We start from the raw sequence: 26,919 nt of genomic DNA on the forward strand, positions 1-26,919 counted from the left end.
ACAAAAAATATCAAAATTTAACCAGGATATTTTTGACTAGTTATCTAATATTTTCGTTTCTGGGTTTTGTTATTATTCTTTTAATGGATGGAAATAAGTCACGTTGCTTTTTAGCTAAAAACATAAGGAAACTCTTATAAGATAGTTATTTGTTGTGTCTTGCAGCTGACAATCATTTTCCAGTGAGGCATAGTTATATCAAGAATCAAAGAACCCCAGAGTTTAAAGGGCATATAATCTAATCTCCGAGCCCAAGTGGAAATTCCTTCAAACTGAGTCTTAAAATTATATAAAATGGTTATGTTTTTATCCACTTTGGATCAGGAAATAACTCAAACCAGTCAGTTCACTAAGATCAAATGTTAATTCTGTGAAATAATTTTCCACAGTTGAGACTTTGGACAATGATATGCAAATATGCATAATTATAAAGAATTCCTTTCTGCTTCAGATACACTTTGTTTACCACTTCTAGTCTTGTATTCAAACTGATCACATTAATCTCTCCATGCCTCAATTTTTACCAGCAATAAAATGTAAGGTTTAGTTTAAGAGACAAATTCTATCCCACAAGATTTTGAGAATAGAGAATGAACAGATTTGAAACAAACAAAGAAAAGCAAGTTGTTTTTTTTTAATGGCATGTTTTTTTCTTTTCTTTTCATCTAATCCAGCCTTGAATTATTTGACACTATTCCTTTTTAAAAACTCTATTTATGAGCAATCTCCCTAGCTTCTATTAGCTATATTACAATCACTCATTTATAATACCACCTTTCAGAACAGTTAAAATTAGAATTCTGAGATCCTCAGGGGACTGGTGATATAAAAAGGCTAAGAACAGGGAAAATACATTGTACTATTCCTTCTGAGTTCCTGATTAGATGTCCTCATTACCCCTTCCAATAAAATTCTAAAATAGCTGGAATTTATCACATTGGTGCATTAAACAACAGTATAAGAAAAGAAAGTTCTTCTCATGCATCATTTACTAGTGAAGAAATTGTGAAAAAAGGTATGTTTTCTATAAAATATTTTCAAGGTTCAAAGTAAATGTTTTGTTTTTCCTCATGTGTCTTTTTCCAAAAAAATCACTAAATACAAATACTGCTTTCTATAGGCTGAGAGCTTTTATACACTTATTATGTTTGAATTGAATGATTAAAATAAAAATATAATTTCTATTCATCTTGAAAGGAGAGAAGCAAAGCATGGGTGAGAAAGAAAACATTTCAACTACAGCTAAGCATTATTAATCTAATGGTATAAAAAAAAATCTTTACATTTCCAATGAGCAATTTTTCTTCATCAGAAGACAATAACTTCACGTTTCACTTTTAAATGAAATTATAGAGAAATGGAAAGTTCGCTAATATTTTCTTCCAGCAAATGACAAATGGCATCTCAAGCATGGTCTCAGCAAGACAAATGCAAATACAATACAGCATCATATTAACCCAACTCCTGAGGACAGGGGATCACAGGATTATCAGGGTTTGCTAAATAGGGAAGAGGGTATTTATAGATATCAGGGTTCTGCCTGAAAGGGACAAAGTAAGCTGATTTAAGAGATTGGACAACAGTGAAGAATAAGTCTACTCTGTGCTTCTATTCATATATATCTATATTTTAATGTCAAACAAAAGGAAACAGCCATTATAAGTTAATTTTATTATGGGGCTGAGTTTCAAGGTACTCAGTTCAGTTCAGTTGCTCAGTTGTGTCCGACTCTGCGACGCCATGGACTGTAGCACACCAGGCCTCCCTCTCCATTACCAACTTGAAATACAAGGAAATGAATTTTTAGTGTACTTTTGGTCAATATAATCTATTCATTCATTTATCTTAAACACCCATAAGGTGCTTCCAGTGCAATGGCGAGCAACAGAGATAGGATCTCTGTGTAGGATGTATACTCCTATGACATGAAATAAAGGCAATTTAAGAAAGAGGAATTTTAGTTAATTGGGTATTGTGGGTTATCAGCAATGTATCCACACAAGTTACCTGCACCCTGGTAGACAGAAGTGGTCTGACTCAGCCACAAAACATTTGAACAGTTTTCTATAGGCAAATCATGAACAGATATGCGTTGACGATGGATATTTTATCTGCCTCAGTTTAAACTCAGCAACTGGCAGAGGCCTGGTGTGCTGACCTAAAATGACACAAACTAGGTCATTCAAAGAAAACTGGGATGATGGAGAGGGAGAGAGGAATATGTTGGTACATGGAAAATAATATGTGGCTGTGAGGAGCAGCTAAAAGTTAAAGTATTAAAATTAGTAAGCCAACTGGCAAGTACATGCACTCCTCATAACTGGCTTAAATGGAACAGACTTCAGTTTATTTTTACCTCACCAAAAAAACATTGGTGCTGCCCAATGAGGGCTTGTTAATTTCCAGGAACTCCTATAGCTTTGTTAGGGAGAACTTCACCCAAATCTTTTTTCTCATCTCTCTACTAAATAAATACAATGTTCCCTGAGGAACAAAATACTGGCATCTCCTCAGCTGGAGTGGGTTCTTACTTCATCAGAGTCTTAATGAAAAATACATTATGGGCTTTAGAGTTTCACAGACTTTTATTCAACATCCTGATGGGTAACCTCCAGCATAGTTTCATCTAGAAAATGGGAACAATACTTATATCTCAAGAAGAATGCTATGAAGATTAAATCAGATGATGTGTGAAGCATGCACATAGAGGGAACTCAAAACAGTTGTTGTGTTTATGTTTCTACTTTTCACCGACCATTTTTGACCAGAAAACATAATCTTGGGAACAATCTTCAAATGTCAAACATGCTTGATAAATATCACTAGCTTTATATATTCAGAAATTACTCCATAAATAATTCCTGAATGGAGGACTCATCTATTAAATAACAGTGATTGCTGCTGCTGCTGCTAAGTCGCTTCAGTCGTGTCCTACTCTGTGCGACCCCATAGACCGCAGCCCACCAGGCTCCCCCGTCCCTGGGATTCTCCAGGTAAGAACTCTGGAGTGGGTTGCCATTTCCTTCTCCAATGCATGAAGGTGAAAAGAGAAAGTGAAGTCGCTCAGTCGTGTCTGACTCTTAGCGACCCCATGGACTATAGCCTACCAGGCTCCTCTGTCCATGGGATTTTCCAGGCAAGAGTACTGGAGTGGGATGCCATTGCCTTCTCCTAACAGTGATTGCTGCTGTTGCTAAGTCGCTTCAGTCGTGTCCGACTCTGTGCGACCCCATAGATGGCAGCCCACCAGGCTCCTCCGTCCATGGGATTTTCCAGGCAAGAGTGATTAGTTATGCACAAAAATTACGGTCAATTTAGTATTTCACCAAGGACTTGGCATCCTAAGGTAGGGGTAAAATAGCTGAACTTCTAGGGGTTCAGAGAAATCAATAATGTGTTTTTGTTGCTGTATTCCAAATTTTAAAAGAATAAATATGTATTAGTCATAGCTGAAGGATTAAGACAATAAATAAACCTGGAACTCCTGAAGAGTTACTATGGGGACCCATGGGTATCAGATATGACATACTTAATCATACCACTGACCCTTTAAATTCCGTGTTCCACTTATCGAGTTCTAAAAATAGCTCATACTTTTGGAGATAGAAAAAAAGTGTATTTTGGAAACCAGATGAAGACTCCTGAATAATCTGCCCTAATTCCTTATTATTTATTGTAGGAAAAAAAATTAAAAAAAGAAAAACAAAATCTGTCTTGATCACTGAATACAACAGTTGTATACAATAGTGTTGTGTACACTGTCAATTTGTTGTATAAAGTGTCAATCTGTACCTGGAAACATAAACAGTGGTTAATTTATTGTGGCTTGTAATTATAAATTAAACAGTCATGAAATTACACAGTCCACTTCACTGATAAACAAACTGGGAAAAGTTAGCCCGCTCTCATGCGTTTCTCCTTTATGATGCCATGCCTTTCTCTGTTGGTTTGGCATGCCTTTTTCATTTCAATTCTAGTTATTTTCTGTGTAAATATTTATGTTTGTACTCATTTGTTGAGAAAAACTTAGCCTTTAAATGGACAGCTCATGTATAAACGATTAATAAAAAGCAAACATTTAAAAATCTGTTTAGCCTGAGGTTAATAAAACTGCAGTGTAGCAAGTGTTGAAATGTGATTGGCAACTTCAGATCCAATAATGCTACTTCTTTAACAATGTGACAATTTTAAATCAATTGAAATAAATTTTTCCTATCAAAATTTACTCACTGGATAATCTAACCAAATGTACATGTGTTTTTTTTTTTCCTTCTGGACATCTAGCTTTTTCTTACTTCATAAATCAATAGAAGTGGTTCAACAGTTCTAAAAGTCAAAAAGGGACTGGAGTTGGGACAGGGAAGGAACTGTAAGCTTGAGTGCTAGCTTTCTGCAGCTGGTAAATTTATCAGCCTGCTCCAAACGCTCCGAAATAAATTGTTTCTCCCACTAGTTTTAAAACCACTCAATTTCATTTTAATACCCTCCAATTAAGTGCAGAGAAATCAACAAGGAACAGTGTCAAGCGTCAAATACGTCACATAATTTACGTATTTGGGAAAGCTTTATTCTGGCCTGACAGAGACAAGGCTAGCCCCAAACTGATGGCCACTCTCCTTTTTTAATCTACTCCAAACTGAGACTAAGGCCTTTGCTTCTGGTGTGGTCATATGCAAAGGAAGGTGGCAACAGGTCCGAAGTAAATACTAAGGATCGGGCAGCAAATCTGTCTCCACCAACACGTATTGAACAGGAGACTGGCTATCACCAACAACCAGACCTTGCAGAACCCTCAGGAAATAAAAAACTCGGGACTGCAGAAGCGCGCCCGCCACTCAGACACCGAGACGGCTTAAAATACACCAGACATCCCTTCCAAGCGGCACCTCTTTGTGTCCGGGGATTTACACCCTTACCCCCCAGAGGCCCTCACACCGCGAGGAACAGGAGAGCTAGGCTACCATCTCCCCTGGTACCGCCAGCGCGACCTCAAAGACAGCAGCGCTGGCCCTTCTCCCCGCTTCTAGCCGGGCACTGGTGAACCCCACTCTCCTGCGGCACTGGGAGGCCGATTCCTTGGGAAGATTTAATCCTGCGTGCAGAAGCTGCTCTCCGCAGCTCCTCGGATCCGCCCTCATCCCAATCCCCAGAGTAATGATGGAGCCCTGGCTCCGTACCGCGACAACCCAGCACCCTTCCAGCCCCTTCCCCTAGTTTCGGACAGGTTGCAAGCTCCGCCTTCCTCCCCAGGCCCAGATTCTCTCCAGGGCCCACACTCGGGACTCCCTGCCGCCCCCCGAAACCAATCCAGGACCCGGACATCAGGCTGAGCGCCAGTCCGTTCCCTCCTGTCTTTAAGCGCAGTGCCCTGCCTTGGGCCAGGGGAAGGGAAGCAGGTGACCGACCAGCTCCGGAGGGACCCAGGCCCTCACACTCACCATCCTCCCGCCGAGTCCCTCCTCCTCCTCCTCCTGCCTCCCCCGTTACCAGGGGCAACTGCGACGGCGCCGCCCCCGACGTCCCCCGTACGCACGGCAGAGGAGCAAAGCAGCAGAACGGGGCGGGGTCCAGCTCCGCTTTCCCCAATGTGCGCAAGCGCGTCAATGTGCCCTCCCACTGCGCAGGCGGGCTGCTGGAGAGGCGGGAGAAGGCGGCGGGCTGCACAGACCTGGGGAATGGTGAAACCTCGCCCACGTGGCTGCCGGGGGCCACCCGGCTTGTGATTGGTCCAGAGGGAGGGCGTGCGGGCGGGGCGAGGGGAGGTTCCCGGGCGGAGGCCAGAAGTGCATCCTGGCTTGGCTGCCAAAGCGGGCTGCTTCTGGAAGCAGCTGTGTCAGTCTGTTTCTCCCGGGTCCAGGTAAGGATCTTGAGAGGACGCCTCCTGCAACATCTACCTGTGCCAGGTTTTATTCCCCAGATCCCAGGAGGGAGTTTGCATTTCTGTCTTGACTCTGCCCAGGCGAGGCTGCGGCGCGGGCTGGGCTTGCACCTGCCAAAGCCACGTGGCAAGAGAAGGAGCTACCTGTGGACCCCTTATGGCCTCCAGTACCTTCGTGTGCCAGGCTGAGGAGCGGGGGCGTCATGGGTTGCTCGCTCGTCTGCACACATCCGTGTTAGAATCCAGGCTGGAGGAGTCCTGGTGGTGGGAGGCTGCCTACCGGAGGGCAAGAAGCTGCCTGAGGACTGGCCGTGAGGGCTGGGATGAGGTGATCGCTTACGGGGGTGAAAGGTGTTTGGAATGGATGGTTTTGCTGAACTAAGTTGGCAGGGTCGGTGCGCCGTCTGCAGCCCTGAAGGAGGCAAAAATGGGCCTCCACTTCTAGACAAGAAAGAATGAGAGAGATTGTGGGTGCTATTTCCCACCCCTTCCCCATGCAGAGAAGAATTACCATATTTGTGCCAGCTCTTAGTCTAGACTCTGGAGACACAGCAGGGGGCTAAATCGGCCCTCATGGAAATCACATCCTTCCTAGTGAGATGGTTTTCATACAAGATTTCACTTCATTCTCACAGCCCTAGAAATTGATTATTTTAAGGGTTAGAGTGGGGACCTGAATCCAGTACTTTCTGACTCTTGAGGAATTATTATTTTTGGCTGCTCCATGCGTGGCATGTGGGGATCTTTGTTTCCCAAGCAGGGATCGAACCTGTGCCCTTGCAGTGGAAGCAGAGTCTTCACCACTGGAATGCCTGGAAAGTCCTTGGGCTTAGCTATTGTTAATAGTTTCCTCCAGGTTTTGGGCTTTGCTGCTTTTAAGACCAGCAGGTTTTCAGCCTAGTTAAGATCGTTGGAATGAAGGCAGATTTTCCCTGAATGGTTCTTAACATTTTATGCATTCAAGTAAAGTTTCCACCTATCTCTAGCCTGCTGGTTCTTCTGTGAAAAAGGCAAAGCAGACTTCTCTTCCAAAATTGCCTGGAGTCTAACATCATGGCTGCCAGGGGGTCATTTGATTGTACATAGGCATATACTACCAGGGCCTGCTGGTTTAATTATTAGTCTCATTCTCCAGGTTGAGCTAGGTAGCCTTGACACCAGCCCTTGACATCTTAGTGGACTTTGTGTTTGAACTGTTTGAGTCTTGGACTGCCTTGATCTTCCTCTGATGGGAGTACTAGCAATGATGTTTTGTTTTTCCCCCTAGTAGGGGATTCAAATAGGAGATCTTGGGTGCTTCCCCTACCCTTGCAAAAGGATACTCTAGAAGAGTTTGGAAAGCCTGTTTCCCAAACTCTGATACTATCTGCTTGAGAAAATCAGCTCTCCCTGGAAGGACGAGCATTGCTTAAGGAGAGGTAGTAGGTTACATAATTTTTTCAATATTTTCCCCTCTTCCCTCCTTTTCTCTTTCTTGAGACAAACACCTTTTAGTGGATAAGAGGACCTGTCTAGGTGACTAAGCCTTGTGACTTTGTGGTCTCTCTCTCTTTTTTTTTTTTTTTTTGGTCCACTCTGCACTGCCCCCTCGGCAGTGAAGGGTGGCGTCCTAACTGCTGGACCGTCAAGGAATTCCTGTCTAAGTCTTATAATCTTGGGAAAATATGGCCCTAGCTGTAATGTTTGGATTATTGGATAAATAGGACTAGATGTGTTTCCTGCTCACATTTGTATCTGCCACAGTGCAGGACCATGTATGCCATAAACGCTCACCATGCTAGCTCAATGCATGGGAACCTCCTCAGCATCAGTTTCTTCATCTGTAAGCTGAGATCTTGGATCCCTAATGTTTTTGAGCTGTGACATTCTCTAATCCTGGAAGGAAAGGGAAGTATTGGTCAGTCACCTGTTTGATTTCCACCTTCCCGCCATTCCCTGTAGGGGAACCCTGGATATCATATCATAGTCATCTTTTTAGGAAGTATTAGATATGGCTTGTATAGGAAGAGGGAATGTAACTGCTGAAAACTCAGCGACCAGTAGGACTCAGTATAGGAAGGATAGACAGTTTGCATCTTCATGAAAGAAAGCCTGTTATTACTTTTGTAAAGAAGGCAGGTTCTGACTTTGACAAAAAAAGACAAGATGTAGGGGACATCCTTGATGCCTGGAGAACCCAAGAATAAGTTGGAATGCATTCCAGGCAGGCAGTAAGTGTTTTTAGAGGGTAGATGAGGACTATAGCGTGCACCTTACAGTCTGTCAGGGGAGGCAGATTTTACACTAATAAACACCAAGAAAGTGACAATTACAAAAGCCCCACGTGCTGCAAACGAGGTCAGGATACTATGGGATTATGTACCCGAAGGGCTTGAGTTTGCCCTGGAGGAATCACAGAACTGTCCCCTTTGGGGGCCAATGGAATGGGAAAAATGTTAAGACATAGAATTTAAATTTTTTTCCTTTTATGTTTTACATAAGACAGGACAGGGATGTTCCTTGGTAATGAAGGCAAAGATTCTTACATGACTTAGCAAATGTTTACCCCTTCATGGTAGAAGTGCTTTCACTGTGAAAGAAAGAGGATTTTCCAGTGTTGGACTGTTCAGTTGAGAGTGGAGAGGGATGGCTGAGAAGTGTGTGTGTTGTGTGTGTGTGTGTTGAAGGGGAGGCATAGCATTGGGACTGTCTCCATCTGGTGCAAGTGTGGGGCTCTATAAGTCAAGGCTTACTGTTTTTCTTTCCTCTAGAATAAAGGGAACTCTTTCCCCCTCCTGGCTTCAGCTGGGACTGGGTGAAATGCCTTTGGTCTTTGGACCAGCCCCCCTGCAGGAGCCACGTCAGCCTGTCCTTAAAGGACAGAGCCTGGAGCTTCTCCTGGGCTCTGGTAGGGTGTGAGAGGGGGACGTCTCCCCAACCTTAACGAACAGTCTAAAAGTCGATGTCTGCTCTCGCTCTGCCTCATCTGTTGGCTGCTTCTGCCTGCTCCCTCTCTAGTTGTTCTCAGATTTTTGATGGGTTACCTTTTAAATATAGTGGTCTTCCTGGATATTTCCTGGAAGATCACTGCTCTTCCCAGTCTGCATTTTCTCTTTGGAAAACTTTATCTTAACCCACCCCCATGTTGCTCCCTCACTGTTTTACTTCTAACCCTGATCTCCATGCTGGGTTTTAAGCCTAAATATCCAGTTGTCTACAGACTAGACCTCTTCTTTAGCAAATACTCGAACTGCTATGCTAGGCATTGAGGCAACGGTGGTGAGCAATGGACACATTCCTGGCTTCAAGGAGCTTATGGCCTAGTGGGGGATGGTGGGCATTAATTCAGGTAAAACCACAGCGTATCACACATGGCATGGCTCTGAAAGACAAGTACAGAGCCAGGAACTCATAGCAGTGCATGAGAGGGAGGAAGGGGTCCTTCAGAGACTTCTCTGAGCAAAGGAGGTTTCAACCAAGATCTGAAGGATGGGTAGGTGCTCATCATTCAGACTGTCTCTGCAGAGCAAAAGGCTACTTTTGGGGGAGGGCTGTAACTTCCCTTGCAGCTGTAATAACCCATGGGTCTTTACTGAGGTGATGTCTTGAGTAGAAATTCCCTTTCATTCTACGATATAATATAAAACATTTACTCTTTATTAGGTCTGTGGCTTCCGTCAGCCATATGTTTCCTTTCTCTAATATGAAATCCTGGCTTTGTTGTGAGTGCCTTGGATCTATATGATTGTATAACTCAAGAAGATAGCTTTTGTTTTTTAATTATTTTCTTTTGGCCACACTACGTGGCATGCGGGATCTTGGTTCTCCAACCAAGAATTGAACTCGCACCCCCTGCAGTGGAAGTGTGAAGCCTTAGACTGAACCACCAGGGAAGTCCACCTAGGTTGTTTTTTTTTTTAAAAAAAAAAACATGTTAACCACTATCATTTTCACTTTATATACTTTGGCACTGAATTTTTACAAAAATTCTGTAACTTAAAGTTTTCAGAATGAGAAAAACAAATGGCCAAAAGCATATGAGTAGATGCTTAATCTCATTAAGAATCAAGAAAATACAATTTAGGAGCATCTGTTATGGTCCAGTGGTTTAGATTCTGTACTTCCACTGCAGGGGGCACAGGTTCGATTCCTAGGAAGGGAACTAAGATCCAACATGTTGCACAGTGCTGCCCCCCAAATTTTTTTAGTAAATTTTAGAAAGAAATATAAATGAAAATAACAATACTGTTTCTGCCCATCATATTAGAAAGAAAGAAAAGTTTTATTTATCCATTTTGGTAAAAGTTTGACTAAAGGACCATTATCATATACAACTGGTGGAAAAATCAATTTGAATTATATTTATAAAGATTTCATTTAAAACATGTACGTCCTTTGATCCAGCAATTTCACTTCTAGAAATCTATCTTAAAGGTATAGTTGTGGCACTTACCCGATTGTCTAGTGGTTAAGACTACACCTCCGAAGCAGGGGGTGCAGATTTGATCCCTGGTCTGGGAGGGAACCAAGGGGTTTCCCCGGTGGTGCTAGTGGTAAAGAACCTGCCTGCCAGTGCAGGAGACATAAGAGATGTGGGTTTGATCCTTGGGTCGGGAAGACTCCCTGGAGGAGGGCATAGCAACCCACTCAGTATTCTTGCCTGGAGAATCCCACAGACAGAGGAGCTTGGTGGGTTACAGGTCATGGGCTTGCAGAGTCGGACAAGACTGAAGCAACTTCCCATGTACACTCGGGAACTAAGATCCAACATGATGCATAGTGCAAAAAAAAAGATATAGTTGTCATATACACAAAATAATGTGTATAAGGATACTCTCAGCAGTGGAAAAACTGAGAATAACCCAAATGTCTACCAAAGGATGAATTCAAGGCACATGGAATAGTATGTAATAATATAAAAGAATGAGATGGAGCTGTATATATAAAATGGAAAATTCTCTAAGATGTGAAGCAAAAAAAGTCAGTTGTGTATCAGTGCCAGTTAGTTTATTGCTCCTTAGCTCCGAATCTACCCTTCTTCATCGTGTCTTGTGATCCTGGACGTTGTAAACCTTTTTCGTTTGCCCTCTGATATGATTTTAAGCTCTACCAGTAGAGGGCGCTGGAGGAGCACCGATGAGGAAGGGGTAGTCTTCCCGGTGCCTGGGTGCTTGCCTCCTGTCAAGTTTCAACAACACCCCACCTGGCAGCTTCCTGTTGAGTTCCCTCAGCATCCCTGTTCGCAGCTTCCCAGAATCTCAGTGGCTTCCTGGTGAGTTTCATCAGCCCTCCGACTCAGCATTCCAGCGCATCCAGTTTCCTGCCTGCCAGCCCTTCAGGGGGCAGTACCTCAGCAAACTTTGAAGAAGACTGCTTTTTAAATCTTGCTCAAGGCATGCCTGTGAACTTGTAATTCAATATATATGGAAGATTGTCAGGTGATTTTTTTTTCCAAGAAAAAAGACAAAGACATAGTGAAGAAGATATAGAAGTTAAGTCTCAAAAGTATTCCTTAAGGAAAAACAAAAAACAAAACAAAACAGATGAGCAGGTATTATTTAGTGAAGAGGGAGAGGAAGAGCATCCTGGACCGGCATTTGCAAAGAAGAAGCATGAGGACTTCCCTTGTGGCTCAGACGGTAGAGTGTCTGCCTGCTGAGGGAGACCCAGGTTCAGTCCCTGGGTTGGGAAGATCTCTTGGAAAGGAAATGGCCACTCACTCCAGTATTCTGGCCTGGAAAATCCCATGGATGGAGGACCCTGGTAGGCTACAGTCCATGAGGTCGCAGAGTTGGACACGACTGAGCGACTTCACTTTCTGAGACAGATGGCAGCCTCTTGCGTTTGAGGAAGTCTCGTAGCACTTGAAACTCAACATGAGGACAGTCTAACTGAATGTTTTCTCCCTTAAAGCCAGTTTTTCTGTATTCTCAGCGTGTTACTGTAGCAATCAGAAACCCTGGTATCACTTTAGGTATTTGGGATGGCCAGAGGAACTCACCAGGACTCCCTCTCTGCTCCGCTTCCAGTTTGAGGGGCTGCTGAGGGAGAAGTAGTCACTTTGAACATCCCCATGCCTTCTTTTGGTTATTAGACCAAATGCTGATTCACACACTGTGCTGATTCACATACTGTGGCGAAGGGATCTTGCAGAAGTAATTAAAGTCCCTAGTTGGTTGGCTTTGAATTGATGTGAAGGGAGATTATCCTGGGTGGCCTGACTTAATCAGATGGAATCCCTTTAAAAAAGGGCTGGGCCCCCTCCTACCTGAGGTTAGGAATTCTAAGAGGTAGGTAGACAGACAGATAGGTAGATCTACTGATTCTGTTTCTGTTGAGCCCTGACTGATAGAATTCCTGCTATACCCAACCACTTGGCATATCCTCAGATCTGGCTACTTTAAAAGCTTCTCTTCTTTTGGTCTTCCTTCCAGTTCTGGTGCGTCTGGGTTCACTTGAGCCCCATTTCTTCTTGCCTGGATTATTGGGGGTTCCCTTCCAGCTGGTCTCTGTGTCCCCTGAGGTCTTGCCACACCCTGTTTACTTCCATGTAGTTGCCTAGACTGATCTATCTAAACTACACATCTAATCTTATCACTCTTCCAAAAATTTGTTAGTGGCTTCCTGAAACTTTCAGGCAGAAGTTCAAAAGCCATAGCTTTTTTACATGACTCTACTTTTTTCTCCTCTCTGGCATATAGATCATATGTCTTTTGAAAGTTTTTTTTAGCAGTTGCCCAAAAGTTTGCCGTATATATTTACAACTAATCCAAGCCGACTTTCAAATTATACTGTCCTACATCACGGGTAGTCCAAGTACCTTAGAGTCTTCCCAGCTTCTCCATCCCATCTATATAGCATTGTTGTCATTCCTTCATTTTTTTTTTTTTTAGGTAAAGATTTATTTATTTTATTTTTGGCTGCACTGGGTCTTTATTGCTGTGTACAGGCTTTCTCTGGTTGTGACAAGCAGGGGCTACTCTCTAGCTGTGGTGCACTGACTTCTTATTGCTGTGCCATTGTGGAGCATGGGCTATAAGGCATGTGGGCTCAGTAGTTAACAGCGCATGGGCTTAGTTGCCCCATAGCATATGAGGTCTTCCCTTAGCAGGGATTGAACCTGTATCCTCTGCATTGTCAGGGGGACTTTTAACCACTGGACCACCAGGGAAACCATTCAGTTTTTCAAAATACGTGTTTATTTATTTATTCAGCTGTGCTGGGTCTTCATTGTGGTATGTGGATCTTTGCACCATGTGGGATCTTCAGTTGTGGCACTCAGGACTTTTCATTGTGAAATACAAACTCTTCGTGGCATGTGGGATCCAATTCCTGACCAGGAAACAAAAACGGACTCCCTGCCTTAGGAGTCTTAGTCACTGGACCACCAGGGAAGACCCCATTTCTGTCTTTATCTGTGACTGTTTCAACTTTTGAAGTGACCCCATGCCTCTTCTCCTGCAGATAGATCTCTCCTACCTTCTGGGGCTTCACCCACATTCCACCTCTTTTGGGAAGCACCCCCTTGATTTTTGTGATCCCGTCCCCAACTCAGCCTCCTCTCATCTTGTGTTCATCGTAGCCCTCTGTGTTATCTGCTGTTCCACAGGTGGGCTCTTGTTCCCCAGTCAGACTCAGCTCCCCAAGGACAGACCCTGTATTGTCCCTTCCCCCTGTCTTGCCCCCAGCATGATCATGCCCTGGGCTGGCCACTGGCAGGCACTCAGGAAACATTTGGTGTCTAGTGGCCCAGATGGGTGAAAGTTCACTGGGCTCTTCCTGACCTGAGTGGGATGATGCTAGCGGCTGGGGTGAGCTGTCCGTCTCCTATAGTGGGAGGTGCTAAGGGCCTCTGGGGAAGGTTTTGATTGGGGGGACAGTCTTCGTTTTTCCTCTGTTCTGAAGTTCACAATTTTGTGTATGGGCAGGATGGAGGCTGATCTGTCTGACTTTAACATCGATGCCCCCCGTTGGGACCAGTGCACTTTCCTGGGGCGGGTGAAGCATTTCTTCAATATCACGGACCCCCGCACGGTCCTGGTACCAGAGCGGGAGCTAGACTGGGCCAAAGTGATGGTGGAGCAGAGCAGGTGAGCGGCTGGGGGACAGGCCGGGTGCACTGGGGCAGCATCGGTGGGTGCCCTAGGGGAGAGGTGGAAATGGAAGATGAGGGGATAGTCAGAGAGCTCAGGGAGGTGGGGGAGCCAAGAGCAGGATGCCTCAGGGTGGAGGTTGGGAGGTAACACCGGCCTATTGTCTTTGGGTGACAGGATGGGGACTGTGCCCCCGGGCACCCAGGTGGAGCAGCTTTTCTATGCTAAGAAGCTGTACGACTCAGCCTTCCACCCTGACACTGGGGACAAGATGAACGTCATTGGGCGGATGTCCTTCCAGGTCCCCGGTGGCATGATCATCACGGGCTTCATGCTCCAGTTCTACAGGTGCGACTGGGGAGCAAGGCAGCGCCAGGGGCACCACTTAGACCTGCTAGGGAGGGAGCCATAGTAGGATCATAGTAATAGCCGTCTTTATTGATTCCTTACCAGATACCAGACACTGTGTTCAATTGTTCGCATATATCACCTCATTTAGTCTCAGCAGCCCTACAGAGAGGTACTGTTTTCATCTTCATTTTACAGATGAAGACCTGCAGTTCTACAGAGGTTATGTAACTTGCCCAAGTGCACCAGCCAGGAAATAGTGGTGCCTGGTTATATGAACTGAGGCAGTTTTCTCTAGGACTTAATGACTGAACTCTTCTGTTCCTTTAAAAAGTACTTATTCAACAATGAATTTAGTGTATTTTTATAACATAATATCCAAAAAATTAAAAAATGGGAAGACACTTTCAGTCCAGTTGGAGAAAGAACACTTTCTCTGTTCCCCTTCCTCTTTTCCCTGCCCCTCTTCCCTCCCTAATGCATTTGGTTAGCCAATTGTCGAGCCAGACCTTGGACCAGATAGAAAGTAAAAATGTTAGTCTCTCAGTTGTGTCCGACTCTTTGTGACACCATGAACTGTAGGTCACCAGGCTCCTCTGTCCATAGACTTCTCAAGGCAAGAATACTGGAGTGGGTTGCCATGCCCTCTTCCAGGGGATCTTCCTGACCCAGGGATAGAACCTGGGGCTCCCGGACGGCAAACAGATTCTTTACTGTCTGAGCTACCAGGGAAGCCCACCCCTCAAGGAGCACCCAGTTTTGTTGAAACCAAGAAGGAAACAGTTGGTCTAGCTTGCGGAGTGGTAGGCTGGGGGCAGGATATGGGGTGGTGGGATCAGACATCATAGAATGACTAACTGTGTCTCAGAAAGGACAGGGGAAGGGTCAGGAAGGTTCCAAGGAAGAAGAGATCTCTCCAGAGAGCAGGATTCAGCCATATACCAAGAGGCTGGGGGTGTGGATGTTCCAGGCAGAGGGGCAGCCAGTGCAGAAGAGCAGGAAACAGCATGGGAACGGCCTGGGGAGTGGCAGGTTTGATTGGTGTCCCCAAGCCCTCCCACCTCTTTGCCTCTCCCGGTCTCTCTCCTGGTAGGACGATGCCGGCAGTGATCTTCTGGCAGTGGGTGAACCAGTCCTTCAATGCCTTAGTCAACTATACCAACAGGAATGCGGCTTCCCCCACATCGGTCAGGTAGGAGGCCTGAACCCCTGGCTGTCTGTGTGGGCCTGGAGCTGCCTTCTTGCCTTGAGGGGGAGCAGCCCTTCTTAAGGGGTTCCGGGGCTGTCTGTCCTCCCTGGGTGGGGCCTGCCCTGGTTTGGGTGACCAGGTTTCTTTTCAGGGTTTGGAAGTATTAGGCGGACTAGGAGAGTATCTTCTTCCTAGATGAATTCAACATTCACTCATTCATTCATGCTACAATCATGTCTAGAGTGTGTATTAGGTGTTGGGTAGGGTTCTAGGGGCGGGGGATACATTTGAGTAAGACGTGTGGTCTCTGGAGTTTAAGGTCTTTTTAGGAAAATAAGCATAATGATCTCAGTCTGTGATAGCTGCCATTAAGGAAATAAATAGATGACATGCTGGAGAACAGCAGAAGGACCTCTGTACAGATAGGCCGGTCAGGGAAGTCCTTTCTGCAGAGCTGACATTTCAGCTGAGTTTTGAAAGGTAAGGATTTAGCCATGCAAGAGCCCGGGGAAAGATTCCCAGGAGAGGGAGGGGCAGTGTGCCGAGGTTCTGAGCAGGCAGGCACTTGGTGTGTTTAACATACTGAAAGGAGAATCTGAATGAGTTGGAGGGAGATCCCAAGCTGAAGCCAAGGTTTTCAGGCAAGAAGCCACAATTCCAGCCTTTATCACTCAAGCTTTGGTCCTGCCCTCAGGCACCTGGAGTCCCCACTCCCAAACGTCTCTCTCCTCCACTAGGCAGATGGGTGTTTCCTACATCACAGCCACCACCACTGCAGTGGCCACTGCTGTGGGCATGAACATGTTGACAAAGGTACGGTCTGGGGCTGCTATGGACATGGTGGTCACAAGGGGGCAGCAAAGTCCTAGGGAAAACTTTTTTCCCCAGGTATGGGTGGTTTCCCAGACTGGAAGAGCTGGGTTTGGGTCAGAGCCTAGCCAAGCAGTGGGAAGTTCAGCAGGGCTGTCCCACATTGGTTTTTCTCGGGCCTTTGAGGGACTTTGGGTGCCCTGGCTGGGTGTCAGGATATGTGGCGGTAGTGAGGTCTGATTTCTTATTTTATCGTCCTAAAGCCCCTTCCACCCCCATCTTCCAGGGACCTGACCTACTCCCCTTGTCCTCTTCCCCCACAGAGAGCTCCACCCCTGGTGGGCCGCTGGGTGCCCTTTGCTGCCGTGGCTGCAGCCAACTGTGTCAACATCCCCATGATGCGCCAGCAGTGAGTACAGGGAGCCCTTTTCCTCCCTGTAAGCCGCAAGGGCCAGCAGGGAAAGGGCAGGAGACCAAGGCAGAGGGTGGCTTTGGCGGCTGAGGTGGGGGTGGGCAGGGCTGCACTTTCAGAGGTTCTCCGAGGACAGGCGGCTCCAACAGTGATGGCTGCAGGAGGGACAGGTAACCTGGGTTTCGTCTGTGATGAATGCTGTGGGAGTCATTCTCTGAATGGATTTGGAGGTTTAGTGTGGACCTGCGGGGTTTGGCACCAGCTCACGTCCTTTCAACTACAACTGTATTTAAGTCGTGAACTTGGCCTACTTCCAGAGCCCTGGGGATGGCTCACAGAATGAAACGCAGTAGAGCAAGGTATCCAAAGATAAAACAGAACCAAGAGGCTCTGAGGGAAGCCAGAGGGGTAGATAGATGTTTTCCAGCTGCCAGACTCTAAACTTCACAGCAGGAAAGGGGAAAGGAGAAACCCACTATGTCTCACAGTTTTTGTTCCTTGACTAGAGAAAGCGAAGATGTTCCCCTACTATAAAATTTAATGATGTAATAGATGTAAAACGCTCAAAATAGTGCCTGGAATGTAATATTAAGTGTTAGCTACTGTTGCCACAGTTGCCATCGATGCCTTCCTGGTCATCACTGATGTCGTAAGGCACATTTTCTTAGGACTAGTAGTCAATGGAAAGTGATCACAATCACCCTTGCAGAAAGAGCACACCACGGAAGAGCCACGCATACCCTCTACTTGACTCCTCTTCCCCTCCCCCATCCAGTTGCTCCTTCCAACGAATGAATGAGTCCCCACCACCCACCTGGTCTTGGATGGAGTGCTGGCTTGAATATAACAGCCAGAGCGGCTCCTGTTTCTGGGTGGGTCATAGAGTCAGGCACTGGACCCAGCACTTGGCAGGCATCATCCTGTTTAATCCTCACTGAGTCCTATGAAGGGGCGCCATGATTATCCCCATTTTGCAGATGAGGGTAACTGTCTTCAGAAGGACTAGGGAACTCGCTTAGGAGCATACACTTGCTCTGCAGCTTCCAGATCCAGCCTAGGCAGCTGGGACCTGGCTCTCGCTCTCTGAGCCTCTCCCCTAGAAAGCGGTATCACTCTCTGGAGTGGGGAAGGCCGCTCCAAGGGCCAGGCTGCAGGAGGTGGCTCCCTAGAGCTGGAATGGCCTGGCCCCGGTCCTCTCGTGTATCACATCACTGGCGGGCTTCCAACACACCCCTTTCCCGCATCCAGCACCTCCTGTCTGTGTTTAGGGAACTCATCCGGGGAATCTGTGTGAAGGACAGGAACCACAATGAGATCGGTCATTCCCGGGTGAGCAGAGGCCTGCCCTGGGGGTGGGAGGAGGGAGTTCCCTCTCAGACCCTGTCCTGTTCTTAGCGCTCAGAGCAGGCCTGGGCTAAAAACCTTTTCCCTGGAGCCATCCTCCTTCTTCATCGATTTTCCTTCTGTATCTCTGCTCATATCATTTCTGGTCCTGAAGCCGTAAGAATTTGGCTGGGTGGGAGAGGGTCAGGTATGGTCACTTAACCCCTGACAGGTCCATCCCTTCCCATTTACCAGCTCAGACTTGACCGTGACTTTGACCCTGGCCCAGCCCTCTGGTGCAGCCTGTGGATTCCGCATAAAGTCATAACTGACAGCTAACTTTTTTCTGTCCTCAGAGAGCTGCAGCCATAGGCATCACTCAAGTGGTTATTTCTCGGATCACCATGGCAGCCCCTGGCATGAGTAAGACGGGGAAGCCCTCCCATCCTGGGGGACCCTGGCTCATGTGATGGAGACCTCAGCCACACTTGGGGTGGGGGGTGGGACCCCAGCCTCTATAGGCATTCTTCTCAGACTGGTTTGCTTGAGTGTCGAGAGCCACTGGAGAGTCACACCGTAAATCCTGGAATGTCAGTTAATCAAGATTTGATGGAGAAAGTTGTTTTCATTTAACAAATATTCCTTAAGTTCCTTCAATGTGTTGGGGAGATAGTGGTAGAGAAAATAAGTTCCCTGTCCTGGTTTTGCCTCCAGCAGGAACAGGTTACGGAGCAGGATACAAAACTTGCTTGAAAGATGGTTGATTGTAAGAAGGGTGCTCTGGGCCCATGCTACCCATCCTCCTGTGGTTATAGGGCTGCAGGTTGAGGAGTCTGGGAAGCACCTTCTTCTGGGACTTGGGGAAGAAGTGGGTGTGGCCATGCCTATACATCCTTCTCCCCAGTGAAAAGTATTTTCTGGAACTTCCGGGTGAGGAGGGGGAACCACTCAGTCTGTGATCCGACTTCAGAAGGGCAAGCATCACAGCCTTTCCTCTACCTCTTCTAGTTCTGCTGCCGGTCCTCATGGAAAGACTGGAGAAGCTGCGCTTCGTGCAGGTGAGTAGACTCTGCTTTGCACCTTCACTGCCCGGTGGCCCCAACCACACCTGTGCTGGGGGTTCCTGACCCTCTCACCCTTCTATCTCGTTCCCATCCCCGCACTGCACTCCAGGAAGGCCCCTCCCAGTACCCTGGCTGTCTGATTCTCAGCCTTGTCTGCTAAGAGCAAGGAGACTCCCACCTCCGCTGCAGAGCCAGGGTTTCCTGCCTGTGGGTTTCTAGCTGGCTTGCCGATGGGGTTCACCTCTAAGTATGTAAGTCACGTGGGTCTCTCTTTTGTTTTGTTTCTGCACAGAGAATCCGGGTTCTGCACGCACCTTTGCAGGTTGTGCTGTCCGGATGCTTGTGAGTAACGTGTTTTCTTAGTAGGCGTCTGTGGTGGGGCACTCAAAATCTGTCTTCCTGTGTCACCCATGTGGGAAGACATGTACTCCTTTACCTGACTTCAAAAGCACCCAGGCTTGAACACCTGTGGCCCCTCTGACTTGTCCCATCTTTCCAAGGGCACTGGGCTGGCCCTGTGCACACACTGGGGTGGAAAGGAGAACCCTTGGATGTCCTCCGATCCCCGGGGTCTCCCCTCCAACCTTAGGTCTGCAGTAGTTTTAGAGGAGAGACAACAATGATAAGATCATCCCACCACAAAAGGGAAATAAGAATTATGTGAGGTGACAGAAGGGTCAGCTCACACCAGTGGTGAATTTAGGTGACACCAGTGGTGAAGGACTTGCCCGCCAGTGCAGGAGACATAAGAGATGCGGGTTCAATCCCTGGGTCGGGAAGGTCCCCTGGAGGGGAAGGCATGGCAACCCACTCCAGGATTCTTGCCTGGAGAATCCCATGGACAGAGGAGCCTGGTGGGCTACAGTCCATAGGGTCGCAAAAAGTTGCACATGACTGAAGTGACTTAGCATGCACTCATGCACATGTCAGTTATATCTGAATACATCCGAATACGGTGAGATGAAAAGTGACACAGCCTGGGCCCGTCACGTGTCCCAGGCTCGCATGGGCAGAAAGCACCATGACTCCCGGCAGCGGTCTTAGGTGCCTGCCCTGGACTGGACAAGTCCCAGCATTCATCGTGCTTTGTGAGGTCGTGAGCTAATGACCACAACCTAAGCTCATGTGTATTGGATGTTTCCTGTGTGCCCCCACTGTGCTGATGTTTCACGTCTATAGTTTCACCTGATTCCCTGAGCCCTCGAGGTATACATACTGTCAGCGTCTCCTTTCCCAGATGAAGAGACTTGCCCAAGCATCTCTAGTTGGTAATTTCTGGAGCTGAGATTGGATCCTTAGTAAGTCTAACATTATGGCAGACTGTCTTCTTTTTTTTCCCGCTGTGCAGGCTTTTCTCTAGTTGCAGTGAGCAGGGGCTACTCTCTAGTTGCAGTGCACGGGCTTCTCATGGCAGTGGCTCCTCTTGTTACGGAGCACGGGCTCGAGGGTGAGCGGGCTCAGTAGTTACGACTCCCGGGCTCTAGAGCACAGGTTTGGTAGTCAGAGGTGCCTGGGCTTAGTCGTTCCAAGGCATGTGGGATCTTCCTGGATCAAGGATCAAACCCATGTCTCCTACGCTGGCTGGCAGATTCTTTACCACTGAACCACCAGAGAAGTCCCCGCCAGAGTGTCTTCTGCGAATTGATTTGCCACTGAGGGAGTGGTTACATACCATGGGCTGAATGTGTCCCGTGTGTTACCTTGTTTAACCCTTGCAGTAACCCTGCCGAGTAGGGACTCTTGCCCTCCCTCCGCTGGCTCAGAGGGGGCTTGCCCCAGATGGCACAGCTAAGAAGTGGCAGAGCTGGGACTCGAACCCAGGTCTGTTAGAATCCCAGATTCTGTAAAATACAGTCCTGGGCCCACATCCTCTGAGAACTTGTGAGAATAAAGATTCAAGCCCTTTCCTGGACCTGCTGAATTAGCACTGCGTTTGAACAAGCTCCTAGAATTCCTTGTGTGCCCCATGAAGTTCCAGAGGCTCTGCCCTCACTGTTCTCCAACAACCTGGGGTTCAGCAAGTACAGGAGCCTGACCCCGAGTTCACACCCCTCCTGCTTTCCCTGAACACCAGAGGGCGCCTGTGGCTATGAGTGCCGCTGCTCACACTCTCCTGGTGTCTCCATTCCCATCTGTGAGAATGATGGATGGATGGGGGTGAGGGGTGCAGGGGGCTGGTTTTATCCCGTGCTGGAGTGAGTCTCCAGGCGCCAAGAGACCAGGAACAGGGTTGGAGGGAGAGGAACTTTGGGTTCAGCTCCCCCATCCTTTGGGGAATCTCAGCCACAGGGTGTGGATGAGTCTGTGAGATGCCAGACACCCCCTAATGCTTTGGTTTCTCCTTTCTTCCAGTCTCATCTTCATGGTGCCAGTGGCGTGTGGGCTGTTCCCGCAGCAATGGTATCAGCTGTTCATTACCCACTTGTTTTTACTGAATTGCCTGTCCCTGCTCTTCCTGACCTGCCCACTCTCCTGAAGGAGAGGGAGCGGCAGGCAGGGCAGCATCTGTTCGGGGACAAGTGTGAACTCTGTCTGTGTGAACTCTGGGCCTCTTGCCTCCAGTTGAATGGGAAACCAAAACAGAGCTCCAAGGGGCAGAGGGATGTCACTCACTCCCAGTGGAGCACAGGCTGCCTTGGAAAGATGGTAGGGGAACAGTAAGAGACTTCCTGTCCCTGCTGGTTGAGTTGTTAGACCCATCTCCCCTGGCTGGATCTGGTCTTTGAAATCGAACAAGAGGGTAGGTACTCACTCTGGCTGATGTTTGCTGAAGGGTGGATGCCTTGGACCTCTCAGCTTCCCTTGTGTGTCCTGGGAAGGGTGCAGGGGGTGGGTGAGAAGAGATGATGGCAAAGGGACAGGGAAGCATTAGACAGGTGGCAGGGGGCAGGGTGGTGGAGAGGACTGACTCCAGGAGACCAGACGTAGCCTGAATGGATACAGAGAAGGTGCCCGTCTCCCTTCTCCTAGTACTCCCAACTCAGTAGTCACCTACACCTCTCCTGTGTTCTGATCACAGAACACAGTCTTTGAGAAGGTAGATGTTTGGCACTAGGGAGAATGAAGTCAGAGCTCAACAGAAGTAAAAAGCAAGAAAAAGTAAAAAGCAACATACTGTGCTGTATAGAAACCATTTGTAATTCTGATGGAAAAAATGGGCAAGGGCTTCTTAGAGGTGGCAACTATGTTGGATTTTATCTCAGGGTTATTTGCTGTTCGTCCAGGTGGCAGGCTCATAACACCCTTCTCTCTTCTCAGTGAATTGCCGGTTTCCTATCTGGAACCCGAGCTCCAGGACACCATCAAGGCCAAGTACAGAGAACCTGTGCCTTATGTCTACTTCAATAAGGGCCTCTGAAGGCCTTACCCCAGCACGGACCAGTCCATACACCAGCTCCTCCTCAACTGCTGTGGATTCCTGTACCTCATTCCTCTTTGCCGACAGGGCCTGCAGGCCAGCGTGGATTCGGGGGGGGCGGGGGAGGCTGGCAGTGGGAGGATGCCTCATGCTTCTACCCAGGTACCTGGGTTTATTGGACTCCAGGGGATAAAAGCAACCAAGGGGAGAGAGGCCAAGGCTTCTATCTGCTCTCCCCGAACCCCCATCTCCTGGAGACCAGGAGCTAAGACCCCTGCTCAGGGAGAAGGTATTAGGTCCTGAGGGTGACACTCAAGTAAACCATTTGGAAAAATTAGGAAACCTGGGATTCTGGTTCCAGCTGGGGTTGAGGAAGGGCCCCCTTTCTCTTCCTCCTTGTCTGTTCTCAGTCAAGGGCACCCTTCCCGCCAGGAGGGGGTGTGGTTCTGGCTCCCTCAGGAAGAAGGAGGGGAGAGGCTGGGCCACCTTGGACCTCCTCTTTGCTCTTGCCCACTTTCCTCCCCAGGGTCCCCTGGGCAGAAAGCTTCTTTGGGAGTCTTGCTAAACTTGAGAGTTTTTATCAGGCACCCAGGAGTTTTTAGTGTAACGTACCGCCCTCCCCACCCCACCCCCCAAAAAAAAACAGGACATAGTGAGGCAACAGAGTTTTCATGGTGCTTCAAACCCTGTCTGTTGACACTGGCTTTGTTCTCCTAAAATCATATCTGATTCTGCTTCTCTGTGTCTGAAAGATAAAACCACTGACTATGAGTAAAAAGGACGTAGGTAAGCATTAACTGCATGTTTTAGTGGGTATAATTTCCTGGCTGCCTCCCTTCCTCAGCCTATTTGGTTAAACACCAAAGAAAGACTGGTGTGGACTGAATAGGAAAGGGAAGTTTTATTTGGACGCCTCTGAGAGGAAACCAACCAGGACCAAAGAGCCTTAAAGGACACACAGCTAAGTGCAGCCACTCACCCTTCCCTGCCAGGGTGCTCTAGGTTATTTTGGAAGCGTTTGAGGGAGAGGGGGCTGCTGTAGCCAACCTGGGGCCAATGTCTATGCGTTTTGTCTAGTAGAATTTACTGATTGATCAGAGGGTATCACTGTCAATCGAATACATTTCTTGAAAGAGCACGATGAACTGTCTGCACACTGAGTTAATAAAACCCAGACGGAAAGCAAGATCTGTTCTTACTTTGGCCTTGGCATGGAGGAGGGTATCACAACTCTAAGGGGAACCTGTCTGGTGCTGAGAGGCCATTGTTTGTCTGTTATTATGGAGGAAAAATCTACCTGCCTTTGCTGGAGGCTCTAGAGTGTTCGCTGGACTGGAAGTGTTGCTTGAGGGCGAGAGCTGGCAAACCATGGCTTGGGGGGCCAGATCTGCCTGTTTTTGTGTTCCTGGGAGCTGAGAATGGCTTTTAAATTTTTGAAAGGTTGTGAAAAAAGAAGAATGTGTAAGACCCTGAGGGGGTGGCATGCAAAACCGAAAATATTTACTATTTGGGCCCCTACACAGTGTCCCCTACTCTGGAGTAATGGTTCCGAAGAAACATGTCTGAGATTCACCCGCAGGGCTTCTCAAAACACAGGTTATAGGGCACCCTCCCTAGAACTTCTAATTCTGTGGGGCTGGGACGGAGCCTGTGGCTTTGTGTGTCTGGTAATTGTGATGCTGATGCTGTTAGTTTGCAGACCACTTTGAAGGACCCCTGCTCTGAAGAGAAAGGGCCTCCTCCTTGAGGTCAAAGTACTGACAGCAGTTTGATTTTTCCCCTATTAAAAAAAATTAAAATACAGTTCACAAAACATGAAGTTCATCCTTTGAAAGATACAGTTAGTGGTTTTTAACATACTCATAATGTCATGCAACTGTCATTACTCTCTAATTCCAGAATATTTTCGTTATTCCTGAAAGAAGCTCTGTACTCATTAGTAATCATTCATTACATCCTCATCCCCTAGTCCCTGGCAACCTCTCATCTATCTTCTGTCACTATGGATTAACCTATTCTGGACATTTCATATAGATGGACTCATACAGTATGTGGTCTTCTGTGTCTGACTTCTTTCACTCAGTATTTTCAAAGTTCAGCTCTTCTGTAACATGTGCAACTTAATTTGGGCTGATAGCAGAAAAGCCTATGTCTTTGGAGCTGGCTTCCTTGGGACAGGAGATTTGCCTTCAGCTTTGCTCAGTTCCAAAGGCAAATAGGAAAAACATTACCAGAGCTGGCCGGAACTCGGCAGCAATTCTGAGCTGAGGTTCTTTCAAGAATCTGCAGCCGTCTTACTTTTCGAGTTCCTTAAGCCTCCTGGCATTCCTCCTTTCTTCATAGATGATTACTCTTGGAAAAGTCTGGAGTAGAGAGTTACTGCTGTTTAGAGGCAGATTAAAAAGTTCATTCAAACTGCATCTCAGTTCTATCTTGTAAAAGCCTCCCATTTCTTTGAGTTGGCTCCTATAGGTGTGGAACGAGGTGATGAGGGTGACTAAAATGTCTCAGGGTGAGAAGTTCTAGTTCAAACTGGGCAGGGTGTCATGTTTGTCCTGTCCTGGAGCTCAGTTCAAGCTCAGGTAAAGAGAGAAAAGGAAGTTGAGAAAGGACAGAATTCCTTTCTGTTTGTCAAATTGGAACCTTTGGAGTTGCCTATTGATAATGATGTTTGGCCTTTTTTTTTTTTTTTTTTAAATTAAAATTTTGTTGAAGTATAGTTGATTTATAGTGTTGTGTTAGTTTCAGGAGTCCAGCAAAGTCAATCAGTTATACATGTATCTACTCTTTTTTAAGGTTCTTTTCCCATATAGGTCATTATAGAGTATTGAGTCGCGTTCCCTCTGCTATACAGTGGGACCTTATTAGTTATCTGTTTTATATATACTAATATGTATATGTCAATCCCAATCCCCCAATTTATCCCTTCCCCTGCATATTCCCTATTGATCATAAGTTTGTTTCTGCGTCTGTCACTCTACTTCTGTTTTGTGAATAAGTATTTGGACCCTTCTTTTTTTTTTTTTTTTTTAAGATTCTACTATAAGTGATATCATATGGTATTTGTCTTTCTGTGTCTGACTTATTTCACTGAATATGACAATCTCTCGATCCATCCATGTTGCTGCAAGTGGCATTATTTTGTTCTAGTTTTTTAAGGAACCTTCATGTTGTTCTCCATAACAGCTGTACAAATTTACATTCCCACCAACAGTATAGGAGGGTTCCCTTTTCTCCACAGCTTCTCCATCATTTTTTGTTTGTAAATTTTTTGGTTTTTTTTTTTTTGGATGATCATTCTGACTGGTGTGAGGGAATACCTCATTGTAGTTTTGATTTGCATTTCTCTAACAATTAGTGATGTCAGGCATCTTTTTGTGTGCTTTTTGGCCACCCATGATATCTGACTTTTTTGTGGAGGACTTAAAACTCCTTGAGGCCGGGATTGAGACTCTGTGCTAAGAGAATAATATGGCCCCTGCCTGTTATTCGATCTTTTCTTCTCCTCTAGGGAGTTTGATTGTGGAATGGATGCATTTCTAAGAAATTTAAGATTGGCAAAAATACTTGTCACTCTTTGCAGCACTTGGGAAAGTAGGATCAACATAGAGACGGAACCAATTTCTTCACTTACTTGTTTCCTGCTTTGCCGCCATTTAAGCCAAGAACAAACTCCCTTGGGCTCAGCTGTGGGCTAGACGCAGCCAGGCTCTAAAATGCTTTGGCAGGCTTTTGAGAGGAAATTGTCAGCTAAAGGAAGCTGGCTTGTCTGCTGTGAGTCTTCATTTGTTTATTTTCCCAATATTGATTGAGCTCATGGTTGGGCCCTGTACGTGGTTATAGAGATTTCTTTTGAAAAAAAGGAAAATGAGTAAGACATGGTATGGCCATACAAAAAGCTATAAATTTAGTGGGATGGGTCAGGCAGGTAGAAACTGTAGATACACTGTGTGGGGTTTTGTAAATTCAGAAGAAACAAGAGGGCGGGAACTGGGAATTTATAAAGGGGAAACTGTATGTGTATTTGGGCTTCCCTGGTGGCTCAGATAGTAAAGAATGAGCCCACAACACAGGAGACCTGGCTTCCATCCCTGAGTTGGGAAGATGCCCTGGAGGAAGGCATGGCAACCCAGTCCAGTATTCTTGCCTGGAGAATCCTCATGGACAAAGGAGCCTGGGGGGCTATAGTCCATGGGGTCCCAAAGAGGGGGACACCACTGAGCTAATAAGCACAGCAAGTGAAAGTGGAGAGTGAAAAAGTTGGCTTAAAGCTCAACATTCAGAAAACGAAGATCATGGCATCCGGTCCCATCACTTCATGGGAAATAGATGGGGAAACAGTGGACACAGTGTCAGACTTTGTTTTTTTGGGCTCCAAAATCACTTCAGATGGTGACTGCAGCCATGAAATTAAAAGACGCTTACTCCTTGGAAGAAAAGTTATGACCAACCTAGAGAGCATATT

The 26,919-nt window shown here is 46.7% G+C and overlaps 2 protein-coding genes across 5 annotated transcripts in view; one reads left to right on the top strand and one right to left on the bottom strand.

Annotated features, from left to right (window-relative positions):
- ARL3 (ADP ribosylation factor like GTPase 3) overlaps nt 1-5,460 on the bottom strand; it is a 30,285-nt gene extending 24,825 nt beyond the window's left edge. The window contains exon 1 of the mRNA NM_001162553.2: nt 5,439-5,460. Within this exon, the coding sequence (NP_001156025.1) occupies nt 5,439-5,441 (3 nt within the window). The 5' untranslated portion in view covers nt 5,442-5,460. The remainder of the gene's footprint in view (nt 1-5,438) is intronic.
- A 327-nt stretch (nt 5,461-5,787) lies between these two features.
- SFXN2 (sideroflexin 2) lies at nt 5,788-23,640 on the top strand. Of its 4 annotated transcripts, XM_042238855.2 has the most exons (13): nt 5,788-5,857; nt 13,322-13,466; nt 13,786-13,947; nt 14,128-14,298; nt 15,392-15,490; nt 16,225-16,300; nt 16,621-16,706; nt 17,978-18,038; nt 18,389-18,455; nt 19,041-19,090; nt 19,389-19,438; nt 21,449-21,496; nt 22,355-23,640. In XM_042238855.2, exons 3-13 carry the CDS (start codon nt 13,787-13,789, stop codon nt 22,452-22,454), a joined length of 969 nt encoding a protein of 322 aa, XP_042094789.1. In that variant the 5' UTR covers nt 5,788-5,857; nt 13,322-13,466; nt 13,786; the 3' UTR covers nt 22,455-23,640. The 4 variants fall into 4 exon arrangements, with proteins under 4 accessions (XP_042094789.1, XP_004020198.1, XP_011958252.1 ...); XM_004020149.6 differs by lacking the exon at nt 13,322-13,466; XM_012102862.5 differs by lacking the exons at nt 13,322-13,466; nt 14,128-14,298.
- Nucleotides 23,641-26,919: the final 3,279 nt, after the last annotated feature.

Source organism: Ovis aries, chromosome 22 (genome assembly GCF_016772045.2).
Source record: "Ovis aries strain OAR_USU_Benz2616 breed Rambouillet chromosome 22, ARS-UI_Ramb_v3.0, whole genome shotgun sequence".
NCBI lineage: Eukaryota > Metazoa > Chordata > Mammalia > Artiodactyla > Bovidae > Ovis > Ovis aries.